The 12,008-nt window shown below is 44.6% G+C and overlaps 1 protein-coding gene across 1 annotated transcript in view; it reads right to left on the reverse strand.

Annotated features, from left to right (window-relative positions):
* The window catches only part of STON2 (stonin 2), a 177,136-nt gene that overhangs the window by 9,376 nt on the left and 155,752 nt on the right, over positions 1–12,008 (reverse strand). The window contains exons 6-7 of the mRNA XM_025391514.1: positions 7,327–9,165; positions 534–736 (exon numbers count right to left, since the gene is read on the reverse strand). Coding sequence (XP_025247299.1) covers positions 534–736; positions 7,327–9,165 — 2,042 coding nt within the window. The remainder of the gene's footprint in view (positions 1–533; positions 737–7,326; positions 9,166–12,008) is intronic.

The following is a 12,008-nucleotide window of genomic DNA, read 5'->3' on the forward strand; positions in this document are numbered from 1 at the left end:
CACTCGGGTTGGAGTACAGTGGTGCAATCACGGCTCACTGCAGCCTCAACCTCTCTGACTCAAGTGATCCTCCCTCCTCAGCCTCCTGAGTAGCTGGACTACACGCACATACCACCATGCCCGGCTAATTTTTGTACTTTTTACTTTTACATGTTGGCCAGGCTGGTCTTGAACTCCTGAACTCAAGTAATCGGCCCACCTCCACTTCCCAAAGTGCTGGGATTACAGGTGTGAGCCACTGTGCCCGGCCCCCATTATTCTTTTTGTTGTCATTGCTCATAATGACAGAAAGACATTATATTCTCTTTGATGAGCCTCTTTATTTTTTTCCAACCTTTCTCTCATCCACTAGCCAGATGATGCATTTAAATCAGAGCAGACGCATCCACAGCTATGTAGGCGGAACTTCCTCTAAGGCAGTAAGAGGTTACGAGGCGAGCACACAGGAAGCATGGCTAAAGGAATAAGAGAGGGAGGGTAGTGGGGTGAACAAATGGACTTGGAAGCATTAGCCAGATGCTTCCCAAGGCTACCTGGTAGCTGTAGTGTGCAGAATAATTGACCCACTTCCTGACATCAGTCTTGTCTTCCACGGAGATAGATCTCACGCTGGCTTTGGAGGCAGAAGTTGTGGGCATGCTGAACTCGACATTCACACGATTGGCAAATCTGGAAGGCACTTCCCGGTCAGAGCCGAGTTCAAGGTGGCAAAAGAAACAGTGTGGGTGACCGGAAGCTATGAAAGAAAGACAATCGAGAGATCAGATTATTTGGGGAGAAAGTGGAAGGAGCAGCCAAAGGAGCCACTTCAGTAATAAAGGAGGCCTGTGGGCTCAGCACCTGGCAGGCTTTCAGCGGGTCCAGTGTTGAGCAATAGGATCCGCCCGGCTCAGCAGAATTCACGCTCTGTGTGCCTCAGCCCCTTGATATAACTCCATCGGATTCTAGCAGCCTGGTATCCCAGCAATAAAACCCAAGGCCTGAGAAACAGGGGCCATTCTGCCTGCTCGGGTGAGAGTGAGATGTGAACACAGCCCAAACACTAAGAAATAAGGGGTAAGGATGTAAAGAATGGAATAGAAGGGATCAGTACTTGGCACCTAATAAAATATCAATGACAGCTTCCTGGAGCAAATCATTGCTTTTCTTTGACGAATGAACTGATTTTCTTAATAGCATTTCATAGTTTCAAAATGCTTTTGGCATGCTTTTGTGCGTGAATGATATATGTAAATGACAGACTTTATAAATAGCACACAGGTATTAGTGAGGCATATGGAACACTGGGCAAAACACCAACCAGCAGAACACCTGGGTTGGACTTCCAGCTCCCCTACCAAGCAGCAGAGCTCCTGCCCTCAAGTCCTTTATAGTCTCCAGGCCTCAATTCCTCCTCTGTAAAGTGGGGAGATTAGGGTACGAGGAAACAGTACAACATGGTGGACTGGACAATGCCAGGCACAGTCCCTTGCTGCTCCTTAATTCTATACATCTATGGGTAATTCCACTATACTCGTGATGGCAAACTTCGGGTTTGATTTTCACTCGAGAATTGTTATTGAGATTTTTGAGGAAAAAGAGTCAGAGCTTAGTTCTATGACCATAACCACTGAAAACACCACTGTCATTCATCTGCCATATAGGAAGCATTGAAGCACCCTATGACTCGTTCAATGTTAAATCTTTTTTTTTTTTGGAGACGGAGTCTCACTCTGTCACCCAGGCTGGAGTGCAGTGGCGCAATCTTGGCTCATCTGCAACCTCCGCCTCCTGGGTTCACGCCATTCTCCTGCTTCAGCCTCCCGAGTAGCTGGGACTACGGGCACCTGCCACCATGCCCAGCTAATTTTTTGTATTTTTAGTAGAGACGGGGTTTTACCATGTTAGCCATGATGGTCTTGATCTCCTGACCTTGTGATCCTCCCGCCTGGGCCTCCCAAAGTGCTGGGAATACAGGCATGAACCACCGCGCCTGGCCTCAATGTTAAATCCTTTACACAGATTCTCTCTTTGAGTCTTCATTAGGATCCTTTGAGGTCAGAATGTTACCTTCGTTTTATAGTTGAGGAAGGTAAGGCTTAGGGAGGTAAAATGAGCTACCCACAGTCACAGCTAGAAAGTGGCAAAGCTAAAAACTGAACCTAGCAGGAGGCCGAGGTGGGCGGATCACGAGGTCAGGAGATTGAGACCATCCTGGCTAACAAGGTGAAACCCCGTCTCTACTAAAAATACAAAAAATTAGGCGGGCGTGGTGGCAGGTGCCTGTAGTCCCAGCTACTCAGGAGGCTGAGGCAGGAGAATGGCATGAACCCGGGAGGCAGAGCTTGCAGTGAGCTGAGATTGTGCCACTGCACTCCAGCCAGGGGGACAGAGCGAAACTCTGTCTCAAAAAAAAAACAAAAAAAAACTGAACCTAGCAGTCTGACCCCAGAGTGTTCTTAACCACTTTGTCTGAGTCATAACCTCATGGTCCCCAAAACACAAGACCAAGTTTGCAGGGTGACAGGGGTAGAGGGGGATTGAGCTGTAAGAACCCCCATATTGCAACTAGCTATAGATAAACAACATGAAATGGCCTTGCCTTAATTATGTAACTGAAACAGCCCCTTAGTTATCCCAGTTTCCACAAACAAACAATTCCAATGTTCTTTATTGGTCTGGCCAGGACTTTTCAATCTCAGAGAGTGAGGACATACACACCCGCTCTCCAAGGAAAACATTAGATAGTGAAGTATTTGTTTTGCTCTGTTTCACAGACATAACATATTTCAGTGGTTATTTCTAAAGAGTAAAGCTTTGGAAAATTGAAAAATGTGCACTAATTTTAGGAAATGAATTTAAGTAAGATACATATAACAGTAAAAATTAAATTACTTGAAAATGAATCCATTCAATGTTTTTAAATTGTGTGCCACCGATGCAATGATACAGCTATCATTTATGGGACATTTTATTACAGGCCAGATACTGCGCTAAGCCCTTAAAAGCATTATCTCATTTCATTCTGAATGAACTAGATATTAATAACCCTATTTTATAGATGAGAAAAATTAGGTTTCTCTGAGAGGGTTAAGTAAATTGCCCGAGGTCACACAGCCATTAAGTGGTAGAGCTGGAAATAAGATTCAGAGATGACTCTGCCTTCAAACTATGTCCTAAATTCTTCTCAATATATTGCTGTGAAATTAGATCACAACCAAGTATACAGAAGCATCTCTTAATTTAATAGCAACTTGGACAACTCTTTTAATCTAATTACACTTATTTTGCACATTGTTGGAATATGGAGAAATCTTTCCTTTCTACCCAACTGATTCCCTCCTTTTACTCCACCAAAGTGTATTCACAGCAAATTCTGAAAGCAGCATTCTTTCCTAGAATCCTAGCATCAGCTCTCAGATGGGTAAGGGTGGTGGACAGTTAAGGAAGTTCAATTTTGAAAGCTATTGTGGTTTAATTCATAGTAATGCATTAAATAAGTCCACACATGCTGTCATTGTCCTTGATGAGGTTGAGAAAATTCAACAAAAAATTCAGATGTTTAAAATTTCCCATACAAGGATGATCATATTGGGACTGTTTTCCCTCTACCAGGTCTAATGAGAACGGGGGGTTCCTGCAAAGAAAGCCACATATGCAGGACAGAATGTTTCATTTCCTGGCGATGATCTGTGGAAGCAGCAGGACTTATGTTGGTGCCTTCTAAGATGAAGAAAAACTCCCGGCACTTTGGGAGGCTGAGGCAGGCGGATCACAAGGTCAGGAGGTCGAGACCATCCTGGCTAAGATGGTGAAACCCCGTCTCTACTAAAAATACAAAAAAATTAGCCACGCGTGGTGGCGGGTCCCTGTAGTCCCAGCTACAAGGGAGGCTGAGGCAGGAGAATGGAGTGAACCTGGGAGGCGGAGCTTGCAGTGAGCCGAGATCGTGCCACTGCACTCCAGGCTGGGTGACAGAGACTCCATCTCAAACAAAAAAACAAAGAAAGAAAAACTGTTGGGATGAGGGTGGGCGGGGTCCTTGGAGAGCTCAGAGAGGGGAGCTGCCCACGTATGTGGCTGGGCTGGGCCAGGCTGGGCTGGGCCCCGCCGTCGGGAGTCACGTTGGAATTCAAAGGTGGCTGCTTAGTCTCTTGGTGGCTGGGAATGGGACAAGCCTGCTGTGGCTATAGGCTAGGGATGCCAGCAACACAAGGGTGATGACCTGCTGGCCTCTGTTGCCTGGGCTTTGACTGCCCTGCCCACTGGGGCGGGGGAATGCAGGGCCACGGCAGGCAGGAATGTGTGAGGAGAGGTAGGCTTCCAGCCAGCCGGGCCTTTGACTTCAGCTGCACCCCAGCTTCCCTAAAGAAGGTTAAGGATTACAAAAAATAACCTGTACAAAGCATCTTCCCAGGGCTGTCTGAACACCTAGACAGACGAGCCCAGGAAAGGGCTATTACTAAAAGATAACCATCAATTCTCTGGGTTCCCGGATGAACACTGCCAAGGAGGGCAGGAGCTGGGCACACTGAATACCAGCAGTGGGTGACAACTTCCATTCTGCCTGGAATTCAGATCCTATACACCGCAAGTTTCCAAAAAAGGTGCTGTCCATTTCCCGAACGGGTATGGAAAACATACCATTGACCAGAGAAGTATAAGAAGCCTCTTTTTGGGGTTTCACTATTGAAAATATTGTTATATAACCATGACAGCAAAAGCAGTAATGGGGCAAGGCTGTGAGGATTTAAGTAAGAAACTGTATCGACAGATACCCTTATGCTGTGCTATATTTCAAAAATCTTCCACAAACGAGGTTCCAGCAATCTGGAAACAGATACGTAAAACAGCATATAAGCTGCGTTTACTTGCCCTCGAGCCAACAGAACACTCTCCACTGGGAATCATTAAGGAGAGTGTTTGCTGAAGGCCTGGTTGTGCTTTTTCCCTGTCCTGTATCCATCCTCCCTCTTTTCTGATAGCAGTCTTTTTCTTTCTCTCCTTTTGGGAAATAATCTTCCCCAGGGCTACATGTTGTCTTGGTGGTCACGTCAGTCAAAACACACTCCTCTCCCCTAGTCTCTTGAGCCAAGCTGCAAAAGAACAAAAAAATAGGGCCGGGGGCGGTGCCTCAGGTCTGTAATCCCAGCACTTTGGGAGTAGGAGGCAGGCAGATCACCTGAGGTCAGGAGTTCAAGACCAGCCTGGCTAATATGGTGAAACCCTGCCTCTACTAAAAATACAAAAATTTAGCTACTCAGGAGGCTGATGCAGGAGAATCGCTTGAACCCAGAAGGTGGAAGTTGCAGTGAGTCAAGATCGCACCACTGCACTCCAGCCTGGGTGACACGGTGAGACTTCATTTAAAACAAAACAAAACAAACAAACAAAAAACAAAAAATAGTCTGTGATGATCTGTCCTAAGGCTACACGCTGAGGAGATATCCATTAGTCTCTATGACCAGAGCTACTCTACTGCTGTCTTTCTAAAGTCTTCTGGATCAGTCTTTTCCTCAGGTCTCTGAGCTATCCCATCCAATAATTTGTTTTGTTGCTTAAGGTAGCCAGTAAGTCTTTGTTACTTATAATAATAATAATAAAAAAAAAACCTTCATGCAGTACTTTTAAATGTTTGGGAGAAATCCCTTTGAAACAAATAGATACGTTTGTACTCACTGGAAAAACTGCAAATATCTGTTCTTCTGGTGGAAATGATTTCAATATTTGTGTCTATTTGGCTCCATCTATCAGGAGACACCAGTGACAGATTGAGAAAAGGACCCTGGATGTGACTGCATGACTCTCTAGATGCGTCACATCACCTTCCCGACCTTAATTTTCTCATCTATAAATAACCTGAGTTATCCCCAAGGTCCCTTCCAGCTTGAAAATCCGGTAATTCCATGGTTGTCTCTTTCCAAGGGCTTCCGTGTCAGAGGAGAGGTCAGGGTCTTCTCTCTTCCTCTGTCAGGTCAGAGGGGCCCCGTGGATAAGGTAGAAGTTACAGTGCTGCCGCCAGCAGAAGACAGTGCTGAGTTCAGGGGAAATGAATAAGCAGGCACAGAGAGGAACACTTGGTTTTAAAAATTCTGTCAGTTTAGAAATCCAGCCTCAAACACAGAGGTCCAATTGTCTCTTCAGTTTGCACAGCTACACCCAGTGTCTGATACAGAACGCCCTGGTGTGTGTCCATTCCCTGGATTGCCTGGGGAGCTGGCCAGATCATATTGCCGTCTGCCATCACATTGCTTTACACTTAGGATATAATAATACTGCCACTTCACACTCAGAGCGGGAGAGGAAGACTCTGAACACACTGCTAGGATTTATAGTGAGAATGGAAGAAAGGATAGCCACATAAGAGAAAGCCATTTGAATCAAGAGTTTTTCCAAACCTTATTCTTTTTGCTCAGCTAGCATATCCACTTTTGTTAACAGATGGGCAAAATGTATTCTAAACAAGAAAAGAAGGGGTTTAAAGGCTTACAAGATCATGGGCTTGCTGCCTACCATTGGGGTCACCCAGACATACTCTAAGAAATATATGTGTTAGTGCTGGTTTGACTGCTCCCTCATTTTGTCATTTCACTAAATCTCACTGGACCTACAGGGGAAGTAATTGCCTTCTGCACTCACTCAAGCACAAAAGCATCCCTGATAGCCGTGAGCAGCCTAGCTAGGGCTGGTAAGCATTTTTTGTTTGTTTGTTTGTCTAAATAAAACATTCTTTTCTTTATATTTTGTCTGCTAGAATTCTGGCCCTTTTAGAAATTCATGTCCTAGCTGGATCTTCAGTCTGATTGAAGGCCACTTTTCTTTCCCATCCCCCAGTCCCAGAGCCAAACTCTGAACTTGAGATATGATGACTGACAGGCCTTGCACAGGGTAGCTGGAGTCATAAAATTAACCTCTCAGTGTATTGTCCATGACTGGCCATAAACTGGCCCTTTTACCTACATCGAGGGCAGTGTGAGAAAGATGTCTCTTCAGAAGCCGTCTAGAAATGAATCACTTCCAGCACCACAGCTAACACGTTAATGAGTCCCCAAAGAATATAAATTCAGAAGCTGTCCTGAAAAGCTGCTTAGCAGCTCAGCTGAGAAGAATAATCCCTAGTTTTAGGGAAGATGTGTGATAATGAGGGGGTGAAAAGACAGAGTGAACTGGGACACTATACGCATTACTTACCTTGCTCAATTATTTTTACTTTTCTGGTCCCACTCCCCCTCCATCACCACTCCCATCACACAGTAAAAATAAGCACTTCATACAGGATGTGGAACTTTGATCTCAGCTTTTTTACAACTGTATGTTTGTTTTCACAGAAGAGGAACCACCACCCACCTGAGTTTTTGTCGGGCAGTCGGTTTATCCTCCACACAATGGAGTTGAAGGCATGCTCATACTTGGCAGTTCCCAGAGTTACTCTCATGACAGGCTCAGAGCCAGAAACACTAGTGGAGCCAAAACTTGCCCCCCGGTTCACTTTGGCTTTCAAAGACTTTTCCCCCAGGACACTTTCCCTGCGGAAGTTTTTCACCCACTCACTGGGCACAGGGTAACGGATCATCACATTCTCACAGGGAACCTGAGTGAGGGGGTCACGATTGGAGGAGAAGCCAGTTGACATCCTCAGCCAGCTCTGCACCTCCACCTCTGCCCCATTGACGCTTGCGGCTGTCCTGAGTGTGAAAGGCAAGGTCTTCTCAGCAAACACTGTCCTGAACCGCATTAGCTCAAACCGGCACGCATCCAAAGGGTTGAACAGAATGACCCGCGAGTTGTGGAATACATCCTCATCCACACACCCGTGGAAACGGCACTCATGGAGCTTGATCCACTTTGTGGTGGTGGTGGGCATGATGTCCTGCCTCAAAACTATTTCATTCCCTTTGACGAGGACGTCATTGAGGCCCAGGCGGCACTCTGCGAGCCCAGACAGGAAACTCAGGATGTGGATCCGCGTCAAGACATGGTGCTGGAGAATCTGGTTGTCTCCTTTGCTCACAGTGCCAGAGAATTCATCTCTGACATCCACTGTAATCTCCTCTTCAAGGTAGTTCAGGCCAACTGTGCTCAAATCCATTGACAACACTGGCAGATCCATGAGACGGTCCTGAACTGCATGGATGAAACTCAGGAAGTCATCGTAATTGGTGGTGCCCAGCTTAATCACCTGTTCCCTCTCTGCTGTGTGAGCCACAGCAGGTTTGGGCTGGTATTTCTTCTTCTCCTTATAGGTGACACGGTCTATCCGCAAGCTGTGGATTCTGCCATTCTCATCATAGTTTTGAAGCCGGGGTTCTGAAATCTCGTGACAGATCTCCAGCTTGAACTCACGGAATGGTTTTTCTAGGCCCTGCTCATAATACAGCTGCAGGTAACCAGCATCTGTCAGTTTGACGTAGATCGGTCCCCAGTGCCTGGAGGACATGATGTTTTTCTTCTCAGGGATCCTCAACATCATTGGCCACCCGTCACGGGGCTGGGACCGTGCTGATCCAGGCGGGTGAGCATCTAGTTCAATCCAGGCTATCGGGTCATCATCAGGTAGAGTTGCACTGCCAAAGTGATCAGGGTCATCAATTTGGAGTTGTTTGAGTTTTTCAACAGCATCAGAGTGTGACTGGGTTTTGCTTGAATCATCAAAACTGATGGCATCCTGGTAGATGACAATGAGGGAATCTCTTTGGCTTTTGCCCGTGGTACTGGAAATGGAACTGTTTTGGGAGCGCCTCTCCTGTTCCTCAAAGAAAGCACTGAAAGGGTTGATAGGGGAGGGCTGTACATCCTGCAGAGTCTCATTCAGGAAAGGGTTGGTTGCCCTCCAAGGTGGAGCCTCAGCTACAGAAGGCGTGCGGTTTAAAGAGGAAATGTCCAGCTTCTGAACTTTGGAGAAGTTCATCAAAGTGCTCTTGGGACGGTCCCTCTTCTTAAATGATCCCATTGAATTATAAGGTACATCTGGGATCACAGATGCACTTAGTGGAGTATTTGGCTTCAGAGGAGAGGTGATTGGTGCTAAAGGGCAGCTGACTTCATTGTCATCAAAGGTGACCCAGCTGGGAAAACGAGCAGAGGTCATTGGAGGGGCAGGGTGCCCATTCATGGCCGGACTGCTGGCCTGCCAGCTGATGGCCTCCATTTCTACTTCTTCATCTTCCTGAAGTGAGGAGGAATTGTCTAAAAGGAAAAAGAGAACGTATGAGCTACTGTTCAGGGGCTCTAGAGGTAAGGAAAACTGAAGTATGGGAATGAGGGATTACTAGAATTTCAACTGGAATCCAGTACATTCCAAAGCAGCTCATTACCTGTTTCAGGTGCTTAGTCTGGGCGTAGATCTCATATATTTGTAACAAGCACCCCAGAGGAGCTATCGAATTAAGTGCAGTAAGAACACAATGGCTATATCAATACAGAAGTATTGACTGGTAGTACCAAGGTCTCTTGCAATTTATATACTCTTCCTTGTTGTATAAAATCTTCTGGAATAGATGTTTTCTGTACTTAGCTTTAAGAAATGTATTGTTAATTTTTAAACATTGAAAACCATCTCCTATATAAAATGATATAAGCTCATCTCACTGAAAAAAAAAACAAGTTATCTTCTCTAAGTGATAATATGATTACAAATAATATTCTTGGAGGGATTTTTAGCCTAAACACAATGAATAAATATTAAAGACAAACGGTCAACCTTCTTAATTCACTAAGTTCATACATGTGAATAATAAGAAAAACACAAAAAACCCAATAGAAGTCTGAGTAAAGAACATAAACAGATAATTCATGAAAGAGAAACTAAAAAATGTCTAATAAGTATGTGAAAAATATCCAATCTCACTAGTAATAAGAAAAATGGCCGAGCGCGGTGGCTCATGCCTGTAATCCCAGCACTTTGGGAGGCCAAGGTGGGCGTATCACGAGGTCAGGAGTTCAAGACCAGCCTGGCCAACATGGTGAAACCCAGTCTCTACTAAAAATACAAAAAAATTAGCTGGGCGTAGTGGCGGGCACCTGTTATCCCAGCTACTTGGGAGGCTGAGGCAGGAGAATCTCTCGAACCCGGGAGGCGGAGATTGCAGTGAGCCGAGATCGTGTCACTGCACTCCAACCTGGGCAACAGAGGAAGACTCCGTCTCAAAAATGAAAAATGAAAATTAAAAAAAAAATCAGTGAAGATTCTGAAAGATTTTAGTGCTCAATGAGGGTAAGGGTGCCATAATAGGAGCACTACGTGGATACTTAATGAAACTATAAGTTGCAACAGATGCTCTGAAAAGAGACTGGGCAATTTATATTAAGGACCTTAACACATGTTCATAAACAATGACTTAGTAATTCTACCCTAAGAAAATAAATCTAAATTATGAACCAAGTTGGAAGAACAGAGATGTCCATTTTGGCATTATTTATAATAGGGAAAAATATTTTAAATATTCAACAATTGGGTAAGTGTTAAGAAATTGAAGCCTACAATAAAATAATACCCACCCACTAAAATGTTTACAAGTATGCCATATATCATGAGGAAATGCTCATGATATAATCTTTTTCTCTAAAATATTTTTTCCATCTTGAAGTTTATTTTTTATGATAAAAAGGTTATTACAAATAAAACTCCACTTTAGCAGGGCCTCCCAGGAAGGAGATATAGGACTTGGGTTTGATGAGGGAAAGATCTAAATTTTTTCAGTAACCTAAGGACCGTGGGTATCTGCTGGGGCTGTGGGAAGGGAGGGGAAATGAGGCTTTTAGGAAGGAGGAATGAATTCTGATGAAGGAACAGCACAGACAACAAATGTGTGCATACAGTAGGTACTCAATAAGGTTTTTTGATAAAATAAGTGAGAAAATAAACTTTGCTTTAGAGTAGCTCTTCCATTCTCTACGTCTCTGCAGGAATGTGTATGAGAGACCTCTGCTACCATACCACCCACTGTTTCGATGGCCAGTCGTTTGGAATCAAAGGGAAACGGATACTCGAATGATTGAGTTTTCTGACCACCTCACTACGCCTTCATGCGTATCACATCCAACCACACCATCAGCAATGCTGCACATAATTGCACATGCAATTATACAAGGATGGGATGCTGACTTGTCATCCGTCTTTCCAAGTAATTTATTCAAACAGATAGCAATTCTCTCAACTGAAAACGTCGGTTTGAAAATGTTAGGCTAGGCCGGGCACGGTGACTCACGCCTGTAATCCCAGCACTTTGGGAGGCCGAGGCAGACAGATCACTTGGGGTCAGGAGTTCGAGACCAGCCTGGCCAACATGGAAACCCTGTCTCTACTAAAAATGCAAAAATTAGCTGGGCGTGGTGGCACAAGCCTGTAATCCCAGCTGTTCGGGAGGCTGAGGCAGGAGAAGCGCTTGAACCTGGGAAACAGAGGTTGCAGTGAGCCGAGATGGCGCTACTGCACTCCAGCCTGGGCGACAGAGCAAAACTCTGTCTCAAAAAAAAAAAAGAGAAGAAAAAAGAAAAAAAGAAAAGAAAATGTAGGCTAAACACGAGTATGCATATACATATACACATATCCATACCCACCCCAGAAACATAATGAGCAAAAAGCATTTTCTATATATACAGTGACTAAAAAGGATTCTAAAACATTTTTAAATTAAAGATGACAATCTCCTTCAAATTAAGCATGAATCCAGTTTTGTATATACATAAGTGATTTATTTTCTGAAAACTGAAGGGAAAACGGTCAGGAAACAACCTACACTCATAGTTTTTATATTTTATTTATCATTTTGGTAACAACGTCTAAAAGGAACATTGTGGTCCTGAGTGAAATACAATCACTTCCTTGGAATGGTTCTTGATCCTGTCTAGAGAACGGGAAAGGGGTACATCTCAAAACTCATCAATTTCTAATGAGGCAGCGCTAGAGAGTCTTTGTGATGTAGGGTTTCCACCCAAACAATCTCTACTGGCCCACCCCTGGCATCAGGGTTATCCTTTTTGTCCTGGAGCTCACTCTCTAGTTTAAAACAAGCTGAAGTCCTTTTTCT

This window comes from Theropithecus gelada, chromosome 7b (genome assembly GCF_003255815.1).
Source record: "Theropithecus gelada isolate Dixy chromosome 7b, Tgel_1.0, whole genome shotgun sequence".
Classification (NCBI taxonomy): domain Eukaryota; kingdom Metazoa; phylum Chordata; class Mammalia; order Primates; family Cercopithecidae; genus Theropithecus; species Theropithecus gelada.